The sequence below is a fragment of the Aethalodelphis obliquidens genome, unplaced genomic scaffold, assembly GCF_003676395.1.
Source record: "Aethalodelphis obliquidens isolate GAN/ISIS:26980383/991018 unplaced genomic scaffold, ASM367639v1 scaffold88, whole genome shotgun sequence".
Lineage (NCBI taxonomy): Eukaryota > Metazoa > Chordata > Mammalia > Artiodactyla > Delphinidae > Aethalodelphis > Aethalodelphis obliquidens.
This window is the reverse complement of record NW_020838032.1, coordinates 2,408,326-2,430,933: the sequence shown is the minus strand read 5'-3', so window position 1 is coordinate 2,430,933 and position 22,608 is coordinate 2,408,326. Positions and strand designations below refer to the sequence as shown.

At 43.6% G+C, this 22,608-nt stretch overlaps 1 protein-coding gene across 1 annotated transcript in view; it reads right to left on the bottom strand.

Annotated features, from left to right (window-relative positions):
- The window catches only part of FBP2 (fructose-bisphosphatase 2), a 36,364-nt gene extending 25,871 nt beyond the window's left edge, over positions 1-10,493 (bottom strand). The window contains exons 1-3 of the mRNA XM_027094219.1: positions 9,634-10,493; positions 5,144-5,306; positions 2,751-2,843 (exon numbers count right to left, since the gene is read on the bottom strand). Of these exons, the coding sequence (XP_026950020.1) occupies positions 2,751-2,843; positions 5,144-5,306; positions 9,634-9,803 (426 nt within the window). The 5' untranslated portion in view covers positions 9,804-10,493. The remainder of the gene's footprint in view (positions 1-2,750; positions 2,844-5,143; positions 5,307-9,633) is intronic.
- Between the last annotated feature and the right edge of the window lie 12,115 nt (positions 10,494-22,608).

Below are 22,608 nucleotides of genomic sequence, written 5' to 3'. Positions count from 1 at the left end.
GAAGAAAACTATAAGACACTGATTAAAGAAATTAAAGATGATACAAACAGATGGAGAGATGTACCATGTTCTTGGATTGGAAGAACTAACACTGTGAAAATGACTATACTACCCAAAGCAATCTACACATTCAATACAATCCTTATCAAACTACCAATGGAATTTTTCGCAGAACTAGAACAAAAAATTTCACAATTTGTATGGAGACACAAAAGACCCCGAATAGCCAAAGTAATCTTGAGAAAGAAAAACGGAGCTGGAGGAATCAGGCTCCCTGACTTCAGACTATACTACAAAGCTACAGTAATCAAGACAGTATGGTACTAGCACAAAAACAGAAATATAGATCAATGGAACAGGATAGAAAGCCCAGAGATAAACCCATGCACATATGGTCATCTTATCTTTGATAAAGGTGGGAAGAATATACAATGGACAAAAGACAGCCTCTTCAATAAATGGTGCTGGGAAAACTGGACAGCTACATGTAAAAGAATGAAATTAGGACACTCCCTAACATCATGCACAAAAATAAACTCAAAATGGATTAAAGACCTAAATGAGGGCCAGACACTATAAAACTCTTAGAGGAAAACATAGGCAGAACACTGTATGACATAAGTCACAGCAAGATCCTTTTTGTCCCACCTCCTAGAGAAATGGAAATAAAACCAAAAATAAACAAATGGGACCTAATGAATCTTAAAAGCTTTTGCACACCGAAGGAAAACATAAACAAGACGAAAAGACAACCCTCAGAATGGGAGAAAATATTTGTAAATGAAGCAACTGACAAAGGACTAATCTCCAAAATTTACAAGCAGCTCATGCAGCTCAATATCAAAAAAGCAAACAACCCCATCCAAAAATGGGCAGAAGATCTAAATAGACATTTCTCCAAAGAAGATATACAGACAGCCAACAAACACATGAAAGAATGCTCAACATCACTAATCATTAGAGAAATGCAAATCAAAACTACAGTGACATATCACCTCACACCAGTCAGAATGGTCATCATCAAAAAATCTACAAACAGGGCTTCCCTGGTGGCACAGTGGTTGAAAGTCCGCCTGCCGATGCAGGGGACATGGGTTCGTGCCCCGGTCTGGGAGGATCCCACATGCTGCGGAGCAGCTGGGCCCGTGAGCCATGGCCGCTGAGCCTGCGCGTCCGGAGCCTGTGCTCTGCAACGGGAGAGGCCACAACAGTGAGAAGCCCACGTACAGAAAAAAAAAAAAAAAATCTACAAACAATAAGTGCTGGAGAGGATGTGGAGAAAAGGGAACCCTCTTGCACTGTTGGTGGCAATGTAAATTGATACAGCCACTATGGAGAATAGTATGGAGGTTCCTTAAAAAACTAGAAATAGAACTACCATACAACCCAGAAATCCCACTACTGGGCATATACCTTGAGAAAACAATAATTCAAAAAGAGTCATGTACCACAATGTCCACTGCAGCTCTATTTACAATAGCCAGGACATGGAAGCAACCTAAGTGTCCATCGACAGATGAATGGATAAAGAAGATGTGGCACATGTATACAATAATACTACTCAGCCATAAAAAGAAACGAAACTGAGTTATTTGTAGTGAGGTGGATGGACCTAGAGTCTGTCATACAAGTTGAAGTAAGTCAGAAATAGAAAAACAATACTGTATGCTAATACATATATATGGAATCTAAAAAAAAAAGAAAATTGTTCTGAAGAACCTAGGGACAGGATAGGAATAAAGATGCAGATGTATAGAATGGACTTGAGGATGTGGGAATGGGAAGGGTAAGCTGGGATGAAGTGAGAGAGTGGCATGGACTTATATACACTACCAAACGTAAAATAGATAGCTAGTGGGAAGCAGCCACATAGCACAGGGGGATCAGCTCGGTGCTCTGTGTCCACCTAGAGGGGTGGGAAAAGGAGGGTGGATGGGAGATGCTAGAGGGAGGAGATATATGTATATGTATAGCTGATTCACTTTGTTATAGAGCAGAAACCAACACACCATTTTAAAGCAATTATACTCCAATAAAGATGTTTAAAAAAAAATACTGTATTGTCTATTTGAAAGTGGCTGTGAGAGTAGTGTTAAAAGTCCTCATCACACACACACACACACACACACACACACACACACACACACACACACAAATTGTAACTATGTGCGGGGAGGGATGTTGACCGTTTCAGTGAATTTTGCCAACAGCCTAAGTGAGCCTGGAAGCGAATTCTTCTCAGTAGGATGCCAGGCTGGCTGACACCAGGATTTTGGCCTTACAAGCCAGAGAACCTAGCCATGCCTGCCAAACTTGTGACCCAAGAACTGGGTGATAATTAATGGAGGTTGTTTTAAGCCTCTAAATGTGTGGTGAATTGTTACAGCAGCAACAGAAAGCAAACGCAGTAAGATTTAAGATACACAAGGAAGGAACAGAGGGGCCTTCAGATGCCACCAGGAACCTAATTCCACGTCTGGCATCTGTGTTGCCTCCAGATTTTCAGAACAAGGCCCCATCTATCAGCTCACCCTCCCTTCCTAGGAACGCCGAGAACAGGACTGAAGGAAATGAGCGATTCGGGTATTCAATGAGGAGCCCAAGGCAGAGCGAGGTTCATGGCTTGCCTGCCACGGTGTGTCTGGTTAGTGGGAGGACCAAGGTTAGAACTCCAGACTCGTGGCTCCCAGCCCAGGAACGTTTGGAACCACCAGAGGAAGGAGGTGTTACAGAGCATACTGTTTACTCACCTTTCTGTAGATGGCAAATATGGTTCCAATGGAGGCCAGACAGTCGATGTTCGAAGATCCGTCCAGTGGGTCAAAGCAGACCACGTATTTCCCCTACATGCGCAGAGGGCAGAACACCTGGTCAGGTCACCTTCCGAGCAACACACTCTGTGTACGTGGCTGTGTGTGTCAGACAACGCTACACCAAAAGCGATTCAGAGCAAAGGGATATCCTTGTCAAAAAATGCAATTACTTAAGGAGTGCAGAGCGTATCAGCACACATTAACTGTGCAGCTCAGAGCCCGCCTGTCCATAACCAGATTAGTTGACACCCACAGTGGGTGACGGAGGTCCCACCCACCTCCAAATAGCTCTCCTCCCACCTGCCCTGGCTCCGCCCTCCCCTCCTACCTGGGACCAGTGGGGACTCAGAGCTGCTGAGGGTGTGAGAGGAAACCAGGTCTGAAATGGGCACCTTGCAGGGAAGAGGTGGAGAAGCTGAAGACGACCTTGGACAAGCTCTACCCATGTCCACAGTAAGGTCGGCTACTGATTTACTGATACTTCTGAGCCTCTCCCCAGACAGGCTTTTTTCATTTTAGCACATTTTTACTGAAAGAAAATCTCAGAACAATGTCCCAGGGCCTCTGGGTGTGTCCTATTAAAATAGCTGGTATGTATGACTACATCAGGAGAATAAAAATACTCCTCTGGGTTTTGCTGCATCCACCCTACCTTGCTGATGTGACGACCAGAGACAGAGTAGGCGGGGTCTTGAGACACCATGTCCCTCATGCCCACTCACGCTGCTGTCGCCGGCAGCTCGGGGGAAAGAAAACACCAGATACTTTTTACAGGCCTCCTATGTGCAAGATTCTGTGAGAGCCTTAGTGTTGGGGACTGGGGTGTCCTGGCTAATTAAACACTGGTGATCAAGCATCAGGTAAGATGGGAGTCATTTTTCCCACCACTAATCTCCTTTCCCCTGACTTTCCAATGAGTAATGCCCTAGCTTAATGTGAGATTTCTTCCTTTCTTTCTTTCCCTTTTTTCCCCTTTCTTTCTTTCTTTCTTTCTTTCTTTCTTTTCTTTTCTTTTCTTTTCTTTCTTTCTTTCTTTCTTTCTTTCTTTCTTTCTTTCTTTCTTTCTTTCTTCCTTCCTTTCTTTCTTCCTTTCTTTCTTTCTTTCTTTCTTTCTTTCTTTCTTTCTTTCTTTCTTTCTTTCTTTCTTTCTTTCTTTCTTATTTCTTCCTTTTCTCCTTTCTTTTTTCCTTGTTCAACAGGAGGCGAAGCGGGGAGGGCAGTGGAATTCATAAACCTGGAAATTCCCCATTCTCCCTGTAGATAAGCCAATTCAGCCCCTGCATTTCACACATGCATGCATTCAACAGATATTTGTTGAACATCAGGCATATGCTGGAGAAGGTTCACAAGCTGACGTGGGAACAAGCAAGGAGTATTCAAGAACTAGCGTGAAGACCTGTGTAGCTCAGGCCAACGGGGAAAGAAAACGTGAGATTTGATCAGAGAGATAATCAAGGGTCATATCGGTGGAAGTTGAAAGTTGAAAATAATAGGTGTGACTTAGCCTAATTATGTGAGACAACAAGTATAACGTGCTTTGGCACAGTCCCCACCATACAGCAAGTGTTCGATAAATTTCGCTTTGCTTTACTTTTTCCATCCTTTCAGCTAATCACAAGGAAATGGCACCTTGTCCCCAGGACCCACTGTACAAAACAAGGGCCAACAGTCTTAGCGTTTATTTGGCGTTACCGTACGGCAGCTGAATATCGGTTGAATTTTTTGGCCACCAGCTTTTTTTTTTTTTTTAATAAACTGTGAAAACATAGTGAATATAGACCCTCCCCAGTCATGCCCTGCACTAACCAAGTTTACCATTGCATTAAGGCCAGAGCAACGATCTTTATGAATTCTTTTATGTTTTAGTCTAACAGTTTGTCAGGCATGAAGGAATCTCTGCTGAAACCAAACCCCCTTGGGGAAGGGGCTGGGAGTATAGTGGGGATGAGAAGATTAAGAGACGGTATAGTAACACAGGAACTCTACTTTTTACTGGACTGGATTTTCAAGCGCTCCAAAATGTTGGGACTTGTTACCAATACAGTACGTGAAAACCCATGATGAACCCCATCCACTGAGAAGTTACGGTAAAGCACTCTGATTTATTTCCTGAATGAATCACTGCCTTATTACGGAGTCTGTTTGACTAGACAGCATAAGGATTCCAACTAAAGAAGCATGTAATCCCTTGTTTGTTTCCAGAAAACAAAAAATTAAGCAATAGAGGAAAATACCAGAAATAAAAAAAAGCAAGGCAACCAGAGTCCTCCCAACTCAGTTGCGCCCTCTACTGGTGAGTAGAGGAACTTCATCAAGGCTGCCACACTCACCCTCTTCTCCTGGGCGGTGATAAGTGCGTCTTTATTCTCTTCCGAGACCAGGACGCAGGTGCTGTAGGAGGACTGGAGCATGTTGATCACCAGGGAATTGGATAACACGTCCAGTTTCTTCACCTCATCCCCTGTCACGTTCACGCTTCCCGCGATTCCGTACCTAAGAAGACAAAAGGTTGGAGGAAATCAGGAAGGGAGCCTGGACTCCAGCAAAGATGCCCAGACGCCAAGATACCGCCGCTGTATCCCTCTTTGCCCTTCATGGCTCCAGAGTCTCCAACTTATAAATACGACCAAGTGCGTCCTGTCTCACAGCGCTGGTTCTTACTCTTGCTTCCTTTACACCTCAGGGATATTGTCCTAAGTCCCTCGTCGTCCCAGTAAACACGAACCAGAATTCAATCTTACTAACGAGCAACCCTGCCCCCGGCCCTGGGAGAGAGAATTCATAAAGTCAGACACATCGCCATAATTAATAACTCTAAAAAGTAAAGGACCGTGGCTTTCCAGCCCCGGAATTTCTAGTATTTGTTGATTATCCTCAAATAGTGGCCTGCTGGGCTGAATTAAAATTTGCTCTGCTGTAGCTTGGCATTACTTGAATAAGAAGGAAAGTGGGGGACAGACTTAACTAGTTTAATTTGATTCTTTACCACCATTCCAAGCAATGTAAGAATGAACACTACTGTAAGAATTCTATCTGGAGACTTTGTGTTTTAGAGGATTGCTATGCAAAGGTCTCCAGGGAATTCCTTGGGGGTCCCGTGGTTAGGACTCAGTGCTTTCACTTCCCCAGGCCCGGGTTTGATCCCTGGTTGGGGAACTAAGATCCCGAAAGCTGCGTAGCTCGGCAAAAAAAAAAAAAAAAATCTCCAGCTCCCACCCTCGTGGGTGTGATCCTTCTAAAATCAGTCAGATCACCCCTGTCTCTCCCAGAGTTCCCAGGTCCTCCACAGTGGGTTTCAGGCCGCACCAAGGAAGGCCTGGTCCCACACTGGCCTTGCCTCTTGGCCCTCTCACCCTCAGTCTCAGCCTCTGGAACCCAACGGGCACACACCTGCCTCACACAGACCCCTGGGTTCCCTGTCCCCCACCCCCCGTGCTCTTCTCTCCGTAAGCCACATGGCTACCACCCCCCTCAAGCCCTTCTCATGCCAACAGCCACCAAGGTCCTGAGGCCACCAGCACCCAGCAAGCTGCTTCTCTCCTCTCCCCCTTCACTCATGGTATCCCCCCCATGGGAGTGCTTTCTGCCCACAGACAACCTTCTTCTACTTGCCCTCCTAACCTCTTCCAGAAGCTTCCCTGGTGCCACACACACCAGATACAGCCTTGTCAGCCCTTCCAGAGCAGCTCACAACCTGTTTGTGGGAATGTCCTTCCTGCTGGATTATCTGCTCACCGAAGGCAAGAGCTGTGACTCACTGTACTTGTTTCCACAGTGCTCAGATGCTCAATATACGTTCACTGAATTAGAAGAATGGATGGCAGGAAAGTAATTCCCCCCCTCTCCTTTTTGTTAACGCCATTTATTTGTTGAAGCAATCCTCAGGTGGCTCTAACAGGTAGCCAGGGTTGAGACCCACTGATTCACCCTAAGCCGGGGCGGGGGACAGCTCATTTCCCGCCCTTTTCCCTGATTGACAGCCTCTCCCCTCCCCCACCGATCCCCCCATAGCTTGATATCTGATGTGATGAGATCTGCCTTGGAAAACAATACTGGTGGCCTCACCTCAAAGACTGTACCTTCTGGTTCAAAATAAAAGCAAACAAATACACAACAGCAACCACAAAACTGGGTTATGTTGCATCAGAATTTAAAGGGTCCACAAACCCAATCCTGTTGTTTAACTGGAATCTTGATACGACTTCTACCGGAGAATGAAGAGCTGGGGTGCCCGAGGCCTGTGGGTGTTGGAGAAACAGGCTCTCCGTCCTATGCTTTGCAAACACTTCCTCCATCTCCACACAAACCCCGCCCTTATCCCGCCCCTCAACCCACCCTCTGCACCCTCCCTGCAGGTGCGGGGCATTCTTCTCTGCCTACCCCCTCCCACCATCCACACCCCTCCTTTCAGAAAGAATGGAAGATCGTCACAATGAGATCTAGTCGCCTGACAACTGCTCCAAGTTAGATCATGGGCAGAAAAGTGCTTTTTAACCCGTAAGACTATTTCTTAGATCTTAACTAACATTTAAGCTTTACTGATAATTTTTTAATGGATTGTTCTACTGTTTTGACATTAGAAAGCCGTGGAGAGGATTCCAGGGTGGTATTCTAGCATCCCCTTCTTCCTACAGCAAGGAGCAGAGAAAACAGAAGAAAAATATGAGACTTTCTGATCCATTTTGCATTTATCGAGTAGGTGCCTAGAAATGTCTTCCCAAAAAGAGGAAGCAAAGGAATGAGGGGCTTGAGACCCCCTAAGTGGGAAAGTGGCAGGAATATGTTAAAGTCCCGTTTTCATGAGCAGAATTGCTCTGGGATAGGATGCAAACTTTTAGCTCTTTGAGAAGAAATTCCAGGGTCCTCTTAAAATTATCTCAGCATCTTATTAGAAAGAAGGAATTTCCAGCCAATGGACTTCTCCCACTGACACCTTGGGTATCTATTACAGAGGTACCCAGGGAAGGATGCCGCCTGAATTGGCAAAATACGTGGTCTCTGCCCTATGGAGGACACCTGCCTCAGCCTCCGAGAAAATGCGAAATCCTGACGGCTTGTTTCCACGGGCTGCGTCTGCCACCTAGTGGTGGCTCAGCGACATCGCCCTGTTAGCCGGCAAATTTCCCCAGGTTCGGACTTGGAACCACAGTAACAAGGAGCATTTATTACGGGGCTGGCACTGTCGAAATCATCATCACATGCACCTACGAAGCTTTACAACTAGCCCTACGAGTTAGGTGCTATTAGGATCCAATCCGTTTTACAATTTTACAGGCCCTAGCGAGAGTAGATCATTGACCATGATCACATGGCCCAAAAAACCCAGTCAGAGGAGCACCTGAATTATCCAATCGCTGACTCCACGTCCTCTGGACACTCCATGGCCACAAAGTCAGAGTTCTGCAGCGATTAGCACAACCCCACCACAGCAGCCCCTGGCCAGCCCATATGATGCACTGGGGAGCCCATTAACATGGGTAACACTGAGAGGTCAGCAGGCAATTCAGGAAACTGCTCTACGCGTAGCGCAGCTCACCACCAGATAGGAGCAGAACAGAGGCAAGTAGCTGTGTCTCACGTTCATGAAGGTCTTTAAAGGTAGAGCTGGCCGTTATTGCCAAATGAGGTACTCGTACAGTTACAGCAATACAGAGAGGGGGAAAACCAGTCACAATCACCTTTAACTTGGAGCTCGTTACTGAGTCACCAAGCATTATATAAATAAACTCTGTAATTATCTTTTTTTTTTTTTTCCTGCGGTACGCGGGCATCTCACTGTTGTGGCTTCTCCCGTTGCGGAGCACAGACTCCAGATGCGCAGGCTCAGCGGCCATGGCTCACGGGCCCAGCCGCTCCGCGGCATGTGGGATCCTCCCGGACCGGGGCACGAACCTGTGTCCCCTGCATCGGCAGGCGGACTCTCAACCACTGCGCCACCAGGGAAGCCGCAATTATCACATTTCTTTGTGTTAAAAGTACTAAGTTGTTAGAATAAATATTTCAAATTATTGGACTTTGTTATTTCTTCATTTTGGAATAATAATAATAACAACAATGGGTGTGTTCATCTTCTGAGAGGATCTCCACTGCAATCGCTACCAGGAAAAAGGAAGCCCAAAGAAAGACTGCTTCTTTTCACCACAGACTTAAACTGGACCCTTGGCTGTGAGGATTGGCAGCTGTAGCATGAACTTGGGTAAAGCACCAAGAGGGCGAAGTGGAAGAACGCTCTGCATTCCCTCCTCCCGGGCCCAGCACCTCCCAGCTTCCTGCACACCAAGTGGAGAGAAGATTGAGTCACAGAGAAGAAATAAAATATTGTTTTAAAAGCAAAAGAGTCTTTTCGATGGTGAGAAAGGAGACGGACGACGGGCCCTGGGATTCAGTAAATGATTTCTACCTCCTAATGACTATGATGGGCAAAGGTCATGGTAATAAAACGCTCATATCTGCAAAGGGCGTCAAGCGTCCTCTCAAGTCTCCTGGCGGTTGCTTTGCGCCAGTGAGAATGCAAGCACAAGTCACGATAACTCAGGATATGTTTCAATGGAACAAGCCCCTGAGCTTATCATTATAATACATGGTAACTGGGAAAACTATATATTTTTTCTTCATAGCATGTCTCCAAGTATTTTGTTTCTTTCTTGAAACAAGTCGAAGGCCCCTTTATCAAAGGACACCTGGCAGAAACTTTAAAGGCAACTTCCCTCCAGGGCTCACGGGCTAATACTTCTGAGTCCGTTTCGGCCCAAGCACCTACAGCTCTGCCCACCCGCACCGGGGCCCCCCATCACTGCGTGTCACAGCAGGGCAGACTCACAGGTGGGCCAGGCCAGCCTTGCGCACGGCCGAGGAGATGGCTTTGATGGCCGTCAGCATGGAGTTCAGCAGCTGTGTGAGCTCCCCGGTGCCTTTGGCCTGACGCCCCTTTTCCATAACGTAACGGGTCAGGGTGAGCATGTCCGTTTCGAAGGGGCTTCTGTCCCCCATTGCGGCGGGTAGTTTTTCAAATCCTTTTCTCCCTGCAGAAGAAAGCCTTATCTCTAAGGGCCGGTCAGTGGCTCTGCGGTATCAGAGCTGATTAGAAATCTGTACTGGCCATGCCAGGACCTTTAAGGGAAAGTGCCCCAGGCCACGTGGTTGAGATAACTGGGCGAGTCCTCAAGGAAACCTCTCAGGACTGGCTGATCTGAACGCTGCCAAGCTGTAAATAGAACCGGGCAGCTGGGAAACACAGACCTACTTCTTCTTGACGAAACTTTTTCTTTAAAGATCCTAAGAAGCAACTGTTTAGTAAAGGTAAGAGATGAGAATTCCAGCCACTAAAAAAAAAAAAAAAAAATCCATAAAACCCTCTTATTCAAAGACTCAAAAGGTTTCTTCTCATGTATCTACCGCAGGGCCCCATTCCCTCATATTGCAGGAGGCAGACTGGCAGGTATCTTATCTGGGGTACAGGTCACGTAACAAAATGATGGCAATCCTGGGACTTCTTAGCCAGGGTTCTTTCATATGTTTGAAAAGGATGCTTTTAAATTCCAAAAAGCATGTATGATCGGATGGATATTTATAATAGGTATTCAAATCTGGAAGAAAAAACTATTCCTAGTGCCTAGCACTAGGGTTATGTGATCAATTCTTTATTTTTTCAATTTCTCTAGATTTGCATTTTTATAGCAAAAATGATGCTTGCTGATTGGAAAGGAAACACTACAGAACCAGCCAATCCTCCAACCCACTGCCAGAAATAACTGCATTAGAGGTGGTGGGGATCTGTATTTGTAAACAGGGGAGGAGGTCTGCATAGGGTGGTCCAAGCACTTTCTCTGGGGGCAGAGACACCTGGCTCCGAGTCCCAGGCTAGTCATCTGCTAGTTGTACAGTTTGGAAAAGCTCCTGAAGCCTCAGTTTCCTCACTTGTAAATGGTGATAACGATAAAACATCTACCTGACAGAGTGGTTGTGAGGATTAAAGTGATAAGATATGCCTGTCATAGTAGGTGCTCAATACTTGCTAGTTGTTATTACGCTTCCAATTTGTTGATGTATGTATAACTATCCTGTATGCATATACAATTTCATTTTACAAACTAGGACAATATGCACATTGCTGTGCAAGCTGATTATTTTCCTTTGACAGTTACTTCAACCAGAATGTGTTTAGCTGCAAGTAATAGCAAACGTAGAGTGATTTAAATATGTGGGGTTCATTAGCCTCATATTTTCTCCGAGGCAGCAGCTGGCATTCATTTAGCTGGTCAAAAGTTCCATTAGGAACCCCTCTCTGTCTCTTCTCCGTCATCCTCGGTCGGCTGGCTTTTGCCTGCAAGCTTATCATCTCACGGGCACAAAATGGCCACTACAGCTCTGAACATCTGAAGACCGAAAGAGGGGAGAAGGGCAACCACATCCGTTCCCTTTTATTAGGAAAGAAATAGTTCCCCAGAAACACCCTCTGCCTACCCCGCACCCCCACCCCAAGTAGCCTTCCACTTTTGAAGCATTGGCCAGATTTATGGCATATGATGATGCTTTGCTGCAAGAGTCGGGCACTGATATTGAATCAACCAATCAGAAGTGTCTTCCACAACAAAACATCTGGGAAATACATCCGTGTCGACACACAGAGACCTACTGCTTTCCCACTGTGTGGACAGTCAGATATATATATATATTTTTTTGTAGTACGCGGGCCTCTCACTGTTGTGGCCTCTCCCGTTGCGGAGCACAGGCTCCAGACGCGCAGGCTCAGCGGCCATGGCTCACGGGCCCAGCCGCTCCACGGCATGTGGGATCTTCCTGGACCGGGGCACGAACCCGTGTCCCTTGCATCGGCAGACGGACTCCCAACCACTGCGCCACCAGGGAAGCCCCAGTCAGATATTTTTGAAATATTTGCTCCTCAAACAATGCTGTACCAAGATCCTTACTTTTGTGTATGTGCTCGTGTGAGGGCGTCAGTAAGATACAGCCCTAGAAGAGGAGCTTCTATGTCAGAACATTTTAATTTTGACATCACCAGCGTCTAAATTGGAAAACTTTCTTTTTCTTCCCCAAGAGCTTCTGGAAACTGTGAGGACTGTAGAATGGAACTTTCTTTGATCCTGATGTTTCATGTTGCCATCAATAAATAACTCAGCTTTGTCTTTCACGTGGGAGATCAACCATGATTCTTCAGACATAATTATAGAAAGAGCAGTGGCTGGATATTAGGAGTTCTGGGCCAGTAAATGGCCACAAGATAAAGAGAGTGGCCCGGCTGATTGGTTTCCAGATTTCCTTTGAAGTCGAATGTCATCTGATTAAGAGGGTTTCCCCTCTTTGTGGTGGTACAAAACGATGCCACTCAGAGTGGACCGTCACATCTTCCCTAGAGAAATGAATTGTATGTTCCCACCAAAACCCATTCATGAATATTTATAGCAGCTCTATTTAAAATTGTCAGGAACAGCTAACACCCAAATGCTCTTCAATAGTGGTAAAGAAACTGTGGTGGATACATACAATAGAACACTATTCAGCAATAAAAAGAAACAAGCTATTGTTCCATGTGGCACTGGGACTAATCTCAAAGGCATTATGCTGGTGAAAGAAGCCAGTCTTAAAAGAGTCCGCCTGCCGATGCAGGGGACACGGGTTCGTGCCCCGGTCCGGGAAGATCCCACGTGCCGCGGAGTGGCTGGGCCCGTGAGCCATGGCCGCTGAGCCTGCGCGTCCGGAGCCTGTGCTCCGCAACGGGAGAGGCCACGACAGTGAGAGGCCCGCGTACCGCAAAAAAAAAAAAAAAGACTATAGGCTGTATGATTCCCTTTATATGATATTCTCAAAAAAGACAAAATTAGAGAGTTAGAGACCAACTTCATGGTTGCCAGGGATAGCCGGTGTGGGGCAGGGAGGACAGGATGGGGAAGTTTTAGCCTGATGGAACTGTTCTGTATCCTGATTGTGGTGATGGCAACTTGAACCCATACATGTGTTAACATTCAGAGAACTGTACATTTTTAAAAAGTCTTTTTACTGTAAAGTGAAACTCTGTGCCTATTAAACACTAACTCTCTCTTCCCCCTCAATCCTTAGTCCCTGACAACCTGCAGTTCTACTTGCTATTTCTATGAATTTGACGATTCTAGGTACTTCATATAAGTGGAATCATACAATATTTCTCCTTCTGTGGCTGGCTTATTGCATCATATTTTCAAGGTGCATCCATGTTGTAGCATGTGTCTGAATTTCCTTCCTTTTTAAGACTGAATAATATTCCATTGGTGGATATACCACATTTGTTTATCCATTAATCCATCGACGGACACTTTGGTTGTTTCCACCTTTTGGCTACTGTGAATAATGCTATCATGTCCACGGTAGGATGAATACACGTTCAAGTCCCTGCTTTCAGTTTTTTGGGGGTATATACATACACAGAAGTAGAATTGCTGGATCATATGGTAATTCTATGTTTAACTTCTTGAGGAATCACTGTACCATTTTCCACAGTGGCTGCACCATTTTACATTCCCACCAGCAGTGCACAAGGGTTCCAATGTCTCAACATCCTTGCCAACAGTTGTTATCTTCTGGGGTTTTTTTGTTTGTTTTTTTATAACTAGCATCCTAACGGGTATGAAATGGTATCTCATTGTGGCTTTTTTTTTTTTTTTTTTTGTGGTACGCGGGCCTCTCACTGTTATGGCCTCTCCCATTGCAGAGCAACAGGCTCCGGACACGCAGGTTCAGCGGCCATGGCTCACGGGCCCAGTCGCTCTGTGGCATGTGAGATCTTCCCGGACCGGGGCATGAACCCGTGTCTCCTGCATCGGCAGACGGACTCTCAACCACTGCGCCACCAGGGAAGCCCTCATTGTGGCTTTGATTGGCATTTCCCTAATGATTGGTGATGTTGAGCATCTTTTCATGTGTTTATTAGCCTTTCTAGTTAATTTTTATTATGTATTTGTTCACAAGAGATTGGAAGTATACAAACTAGTGCTTCAGCACAACTGTCCGGAGAATCCCTGGTGCCCAGCACACTATGGGTGTTAAGAATGAACAAGACTAGATAATTTGGGAGTCAGAAGGGAGAGTATTGGCTGGTGTCCTTTATAAGCAGTCAACCACTCGTCCATAAAGGGATCCGAGGAAGGGGCTGCTACTTCTGTCACCGTCCAGCCCAGGCTGACAGCCGGTACAGCAATCCCACCACTTTGCAGCTGCATTTAAATGTCAGAAGTTTGTTACCCAATGGTCTAAAATTGCAGCTGATGACCTTTCAGCAAATGCCAAAGTTCTTTCAGGGCACAGGACAGGGTGGAAACTGAAAGAGCAGCTGTGGCGAAAGCCCGGAAGAAGGTAGAAGAGCCTCCAGCTCAGTTATTTCAGTGCCAAGGATACACTGGTGACCACAAAGCTATCTATGGCTTTGCTCTGCTTAGTGAAAGATGCTCACAGGACTGAGTCTAAGTAAATAAGGTCAAGCAGACCGTCCTAACGGCTGGGGCAATCTTGCTGCTGCCTCAGGGCCCTCCACCCAAAGACAAGGACCTGGAATGTGCCTCTAGAATATCAGCTGAGGGACCAAGCTTTGTTAGCAAAACTCTGCTAAGATGCTTTATGGAATCCCAACATAGGTTTTTTGGGTTTTGTTTTGTTTTTAATACTTATTTGTGTGTTTGGCTTCACCTGGTCTTAGTTGCAGCATGCGAGATCTAGTTCCCTGAGCAGGAATTGAACCCGGGCCCCCTGCATTGGAAGCGTGGAGTCTTTAACCATTGGACCACCAAGGAAGTCCCCAACATAGGTTTTTGTTTTACTTTGTTTTTGAAGTTTTCAATCAGAAAAGGTTTTATTATAAGAAGTAATGCTGGGCTCCCCTGTTGCGCAGTGGTTAAGAATCCGCCTGCCAATGTAGGGGTCATGGGTTCGAGCCCTGGTCTGGGAAGATCCCACATGCCGTGGAGCAACTAAGTTCGTGCATTACAGCTACTGAGCCGGTGCTCTAGAGCCCATGAGCCACAACTACTGAGCCTGTGTGCCACAACTACTGAGCCCATGTGCCACAACTGTTGAAGCCTGCACACCTAGAGCCCGTGCTCCACAACAAGAGAAGCCACCGCAGTAAGCAGCCCGCACACTGCAACGAAGAGTAGCCCCCGCTCGCCTCAACTAGAGAAAGCCAGCGGGCAGCGACGAAGACCTAATGCAGCCAAAAATATAAATAAATAAATTTGGAAAAAAAACAACAAAAAAAGGAAATAATGCCATCAGGTAAAAATGCAAAAAAAATTACAATTATGGCAAAATGTTTCAAAATACCTACGCGCTTGCCCCCATAGGACTACAGTACTTACTACATACTTGAGCACTGAACATTGAGTGCCATTCTAAACAGCTTCACATAGGAACTCTGTTTCTTTGCAGATCACACCTTCCTTTTCTCACGTGCCAGTGAAACCAGCTTGATGATTAAGCATCAGCTTTGTTGGATAACAGAAAACAAAGATAAAAAAATAAAGAATACAATTTCTGCTTTCCTATAACATAGTTTTACCAAGATACCAAGTCTAGTTTTCAATGTATAAAAATATGTAGGAAAGTGCTATATACAGTCTTCAAATGCAAAAATAAAGTTAAAGTGGGGCTGGCATATGTTGGAACTATATTTTAATCCTTTGGTACCCATTGCACCATTTAATTATATTCTCATCATACTATGCTTTTTAAAAAAAATAATAATAAGGCTTTATCTTTTAAAGTAGTTTAGGTTTACAACAAAATTGCGAGGAGGTACAGAGATTCCTCATTTCCCTCTGTACCCACACATGCATGGCCTTCCCTGTTATCAACATCACAATATCACTCACCAGAATGGTATTTGTTTTTTCTCTCTCTTTTTTTTTTTTTTTTACAAAAATGAACCTACATTAACCCATCGTTATCACCCAAAATCTATAGTTTACCTTAAGGTTTACTATGGGTGTTGTACATTCTGTGGGTCTGGACAATTGTATCATGACATATATCTATCTATCATAATATCACACAGAGTAGTTTCACTGCCCTAAAAATGCTCTGTGTCCTGCCTTCCATCGCTCCCCACCACCTCACCCCTCGGGACCACTGATATTCTTATTGCCTCCGTAGTTTTGCTTTCTGCAGAATGTAAACTAGTTAGAATCATACAGTAGGTAGCCCTTTCAGATCGGCTGGTTTCACTTAGTAATATGCATTTAAGATTCCTTCATGTCTTTTCATTGCTTGATAGCTCATTTCTTTTAGCAATGAATAATATTCCATTGTCTGGATGAACCACCGTTTATGTATTCATTCCTCTACTGAAGGACATCCTGGTTGCTACCAAGTCTTAGCAATTATGAATAAAGCTACTATTAACAACAGTCTGCAGGTTTTTGTACTAACGTCAGTTTTCAGCTCCTTTGGGTAAATACCAAGGAGTGTGATCATACGGCGAGAGTATGTTTGGTTTTGTAAGAAACCTCCAACTGTCTTCTGAAGCGGCTGGACCAATTTGCATTCCCATCAGCAAAGCATGAGAGCTCCTGTTGCTCTACATCTTCACCAGCATTTGGTGTTCTGGATTTTGGTCATTCTAATAGGTGTGTAGGAATGTCTCGTTGTTTAAATTTGCATTTTCCTGATGACATATGATGTGGAGCATGTTTTCATATGCTTATTTGTCATCTGTGTATCTTCTTTGGTGAGGTGTCTGTTAAAGTCTTTGGCCCATTTTTTTTTTTTTTTTTTTTTTCCGGTACGTGTGTCTCTCACTGTTGTGACCGCTCCCGTTGCGGAGCACAGGCTCCGGACGCGCAGGCTCAGCGGCCATGGCTCGCGGGCCCAGCCGCTCCGCGGCATGTGGGATCTTCCCGGACCGGGGCACGAACCCGTGTCCCCTGCATCGGCAGGCGGACTCTCAACCACTGCGCCACCAGGGAAGCCCTGTTTATTTAGTTATTTAGCTGCATCGGGTCTTAGTTGTGGCACGCAGCTCTTCATTGTGCCATACGGGATCTTTCGTTGCAGCTCATGGGCTCTTTGTTGCAGAGCACGGGCTTCTAGTTGTGGCATGCAGGGTCCAGAGCATGTGGGCTCAGTAGTTGTGTCATGTGGGCTTAATTGCCCTGTAGCATGTGGGATTTTTGTTCCCTGACCAGGGATCAAACTCATGTCCCCTGCATTGGAACACAGATTCTTAACCACTGGGTCACCAGGGAAGCCCCCTTCATCATCGTTTTAATTTCCAAAGGATCTGTAGTAATGTCCCATCTTTTATTTCTGATACTAGTAATTTATGTCTTCTCTCTTTTTTCATAGTTAGCCTGGCTAGAGGCTTATCAATTTTATTGATCTTTTCAAAGAACCAGGTTTTGGTTTTGTTGATTTTCTTTACTGATTTCTGTCTTACTTTCATTGATTTCTGCTCTAATTCTTATTATTTCCTTTCTTCTGCTTACTTTGGGTTTAATTTGTTCTTCTTTTCCTAGATTCCTATGGTGGAAACTTAGATTGATTTTAGATCTTTCTTATTCTCTAATATATGCATTTAATGCTATAAATTTCCCTCTAAGCACTGCTTTTCACTATATCCCACAAATTTTGATAAGTTATATTTTTATTTTCATTTAGTTCAAAATATTTTAACATTTCTCTTGAGATGTTTTTCTTTCATCCATATGTTATTTAGAAGTATGTTATTGAATCCCCATGTATTTTGGGATTTTCCACTTATCTTTCTGTTATTGGTTTCTAGTTTATTTCCATTGTGGTCTAAAAGCAGACATTGTGTGATTTCTATTCTTTTAAATATGTTAAGCTGTGTTTTATGGCCCAGAATGTGGTCTATATTGGTGAATGTTCCATGTAAGCTTGAGGAAAATGTGTATTCTGCTGTTGTTGGATGAAGTAGTCTGTAGATGTCAATTATATCTTGTTGATAAATGGTGTTACGTTCAACCATGTGCTTATTGATTTTCGCCTGCTGGGCCTTTCCATTTCTGAGAGAAGAGTGTTGAAATCCCCAGCTATGATGGTGGATTCATCTTCCTCCTTACAGTTTTATCCATTTTGCCTCATGAAGTTTGATGCTCAGTTGTTAGGCACATACACTATTATGTCTTGTTCAAAAATTGACTCCCTTATTATTATGTAATACCCCTCTTTATCCCTAATAACTTTCCTTACTTTGAAGTATGCTCTGTCTAACATTAATATAGCTACTCCTGCTCTCTTTTCGTTAGTGTTAGCATGATATATTTTTCTCCATCCATGTACTTTTAATCTATATGTGTCTTTATATTTAAAGTGGGTTTCTTGTAGACAACATATAGCTAGGTTATGTTTTTGATCCACTCTTTTAATTGGTGTATTTAGATCATTGACATTCAAAGTGATTATTGATACAGTTGGATTAATGGAAAATAGTAACCATATTTGTTACTATTTTCTATTTTTTGCCCTTGTTCTTTGTTCCTATTGTTGTCTTCCTTTCTTTTTCTGCCTCTTGTGATTTTAATTAGTCATTTTATATGATTTCCTTTGCTTTCCTTTCTTAGCATATCAGTTATACTTCCTTTTACTATTTTTAGTGCTTTCCCTAGAGTTTGCAATATACATTTACAACTAATCCAATTTCACTTTCAAATAACATACACCTCTTCATGGGTAGTTGTACCTTATAATAACAAAATAATTCTAATTCCATCCTCCTGTCCCTGTATAATTGCTATCATTCATTTCACTTATATGTAAGCATACATAAGTGCATATATATAATATATACATAAGCAGATATAATTGAATACATTGTTGCTATTTTGAACAAACTGTTGTCTATTAGATCAATTAAGAATAAGTCATAACTGAATACATTCTTGCTATTAGTATTTTGAAAAAATGGTTTTCTGTTAGATCAATTAAGAATAAAAAATAAAAGTTTTTATTTTACCTTCTTTTTTTCCTTCTTCAATGCTCTTCCTTTCTTTATGTAGACCCAAACTTCTGACCTATATCATTTTCCTTCTCTCTAAAGAACATCATTTAACATTTCTTGCAAGGAAGACCTACTAGCAACAAATGCCCTCAATTTTTGTTAGTCTGAGAAAGTTTTTGTTTCTTCTTCACTTTGTTTTTTTGGAAGTCTTTATTGAATTTGTTACAATATTGCTTTTGTTTTACATTTTGGAGTTTTGGCCTTGGGGCATGTAGGATTACCGCTCCCTGACCAGGGATCAAACCCACACCCCCTGCATTGGAAGGCAAAGTCTTAACCAGTGGACCACAGTGAAGTCCCTCTCCACTTTTGATGGATAATTTTACAGAGTACAGAATTCAGGGGTTGATGGGTTTTTTCCTCTAAACACTTTAAATATTTCACTCCAAGTCTTCTTGTTTGCATGGTTTCTGAGAAGAAGTCAGATGTAATTCTTTGTTCCTCTGTAGGTAAGGTGTTTATTTCCTCTTCTGGCTTCTTTCAGGATTTTTTCTTTATCTTTGATTTTCTGTAGTTTGATGATGTTAGGCTTAGGTGTGGTTTTTTGGCATTTATCCTGTGTGTTATTCTGTGAATTTCCTGGATCTGTGGTTTGGTGTCTGACATTAACTTGGAGGAAATTCTCAGTCATTATTATTTCAAATATTTCTTCTGTTCCTTTCTCTCTTTCTTCTTCTTCTCCTGATGTTCCCAATATGCATGTTACATCTTTTGTAGTTGTCCCACAGTCCTTGGATATCCTGGTTTGTTTGTTAGTTATTTTTTCCAGTCTATGTTTTGCTTTGCTTTTCAGTTTTCAAAGATTATTGATATATCCTAAGGCTCGGAGATTCCTTCCTTAGCCATGACCATCAAATTCCAATCAAAGCCATTCTTCATTTCTGTGACAATGTTTTCTTTAATCTCTAGTATTTCTTTTTGGTTCTTAGGATTTCCTTCTCTTTGCTTACATTGCCCATCTGTTCTTGCATGCTGTCCATCCATTAGAGTCCCTAGCAAATTTATCATAATTGTCTTATTTTTTTTTGAATTTTATTTATTTTTGGCTGTGTTGGGTCTTCGTTGCTGCGCACGGGCTTTCTTTAGTTGCAGCGAGTGGGGGCTACTCTTCGTTGCGGTGCATGTGCTTCTCATTGAGAGGATTCTCTTGCTGCAGAGCACGGGCTCTAGGCACGTGGGCTTCAGTGGTTGCAGCCCGCAGGCTCAGTAGTTGTGGCATGCAGGCCCTAGAGTGCGCAGGCTTCAGTAATTGTGGCACACCAGCTCAGTAGTTGTGGCACACGGGCTTAGTTGCTCCGTGGCATGTGGGATCTTCCTGGACCAGGGATCGAACCCGTGTCCCCTGCATTGGCAGGCAGATTCTTAACCACTGCACCACCAGGGAAGTCCCATCATAATTGTTCTAAATTCCCAGGCTGGTAATTCCAACATCCCTGCCATGTCTTGTTCTGAAGCTTGCTCTGTCTCTTCAAATTGTGGTTTTTTGCCCTTTGGTTTGCCTTGTAATTCTTTCTGATAGCTGGATATAGTGTACTGGATAAAAGGAACTGCTGTAAACAGGCTTTTAGTAAGGAGGTGGTGAGATGTGAGGGGAGGGACCTAGTCCTATGATTAGGTCTCAGCATTTTGTGAGCCTGTGCTTCTAGATTGTGAACTTCACAAGTGTTTCTCCGTTTTTTTCTCCCCCCTTAAGTGGTATGGGACAGCTAGAATTGGCTAGAGTCAGGTTATTTCCCTTCCCCAGGTCAGTTAAGACTGATAATCCTTGATTGGGTTGCTCTCCTTAACTAATTTCCCCTGAGGGCAGGCCTCCTTAAGAACAGAGTGCTCGGGTGTGTTTCAAAATGTTTCCTTTTCCCATCCCCAGCCAGAAGCCCAGTATTTTCTCCAGCATTCACTGTGGTATCCTGGTCAAGCTCCTAGAGGTAAAACTCACAATCCTGGGGGCCCCCTGTAGGTTGCCCTGAATTTTTTAACTCTCAGAACTGTCCAGGCTGAACTTCCAGCAATCTGTTAATTACAGTTCAGGCTTTATACCCCAGCACTGGCTCCTGCAGCAATTTCCCTTCATGAGTCTTTGCTCTGGTGAGATGTGACTGCCTGTTTTCACCTGTCTCGCCAACCTTGGGGACAATGGTTTGCCCTGTGTCCTTCCTTCTCTTATGGACCCAAAAAGAGTTTTTGACTTTTCAGCCTTTTCAGTTTTTCACTTGCAGTTAGTTAGGCTGGAGTGGTGACTTCCAAGCTCCTGACAGTGCAGAATTAGCCCGGCATATGCCTTTTCATGTAACCTCAACATCCCTGTGTGTAGCATAGCAGATATCTTTGAGGTATCTGCTCAGCCCATGATCCCCATCTTGGAGAAAAGTGCACCCTGCCCATAAGAGGAAGATTCAAGACACATTTGCTTGTGTGACCCTGTCTCTGGCTGCAGCTGATTGGATCAGAGGTAGACATTTGATACAAGGTGAGCCAATCAGATTTTCTGTCCTGGGAACTTAGCTTGAGACACAGACACTAGTGAATTGGATGATAATGCTGGAACTAAGAAGGATGTGTTCTTTGTAAGCTGTCCTCCTCTGCAGTGGTACTGGACTTCATGAATCTTTCCAACAAATTCCCTTTCTGATTTAGTTGGCCTAAGTAGGTTACTTACAGTGAATATGGCCTTGACTACAACAATAAGTACTACAATTAACATTTTTTTAATGAAGAAACTGGGGTTCAGAGAAGTTAAAAACAAAAACAAAAAAAGCTTTCCCAAGCTCAGTCTTAGGATGGCCTAGGTTATGTTGCAATAACTAATAAGCCTGAAATCCTAGTAGCTTAGTACATCGAAGGTTCATTTCTATTTCACATCACAACCTAATGTAGACAGAGTGGTGGCTCAGACACCCAGGCTTTTGTCCTTGAAACTCATGACTTTTAATGCATGAAAAGGAGTGGATGAAGGATTATTCATTGGGTTTTCAAACTAGAATTAGTATACATCATTTCCACCTACATTCCATTGGCAAAATCCTAATATATGTAGAGCTTAAGAAAGTCCAGATGTTTCTTAACATCTGATATAACTTGCTATAATCTTGGAATTCCAGTCCAGAAAGAACCAGGGTCAGCTAAGGGAGGAACTGTTTTTACACAGAGCCTAATAGAAAAGTGCTTGTTTGCAACCAATTGTATTTCCTAAATCTTGTTCTTATGATGAATCCTTTTCTTTATGGTAATTAAACCTTAGGAATTATTATATTATGTTAATTCAATGAAGTGCTATGTTTTTATAAAAAACTTATCACTGAGTAATAACTTAAACCTTCATTTGTGCCTCAGAAGCTTACACCCATGTACAGGAGGCCAATAGGTCCTAGATGGGTACCACCGATAATATATCACTTCTCCAGTTCCCAGGAGGGCTTAAAAGCATTGCTCATGTTGATTCTGCACACCCAGACCTGAACAGACAACACACAGGAGAAACGATTCATTAACTCCGAGTTTAGTGGCCAGACTGCCTGGGTTCATATCCCAGCTCTGTCGCTCATGGGCTGGTGACCTTGGGCAGATTACCTCACCTCTCGGTCCTCCATTTCATCAACTGCAAAATGGGTTATTCACAGTGCCCAATTCATAAGGTTGTTATGAAGATTAAATGAGTTATCTAATGATATATGCATTAGCTGTTATTATTATTACTGTTATTTGGCACAAAGCAATGAAGACTTTTTTTTTTAGACAAAGGAAGAATATGTTTATTTCTCCTCTATCCACTCAAAACATATCATGACCATCTGT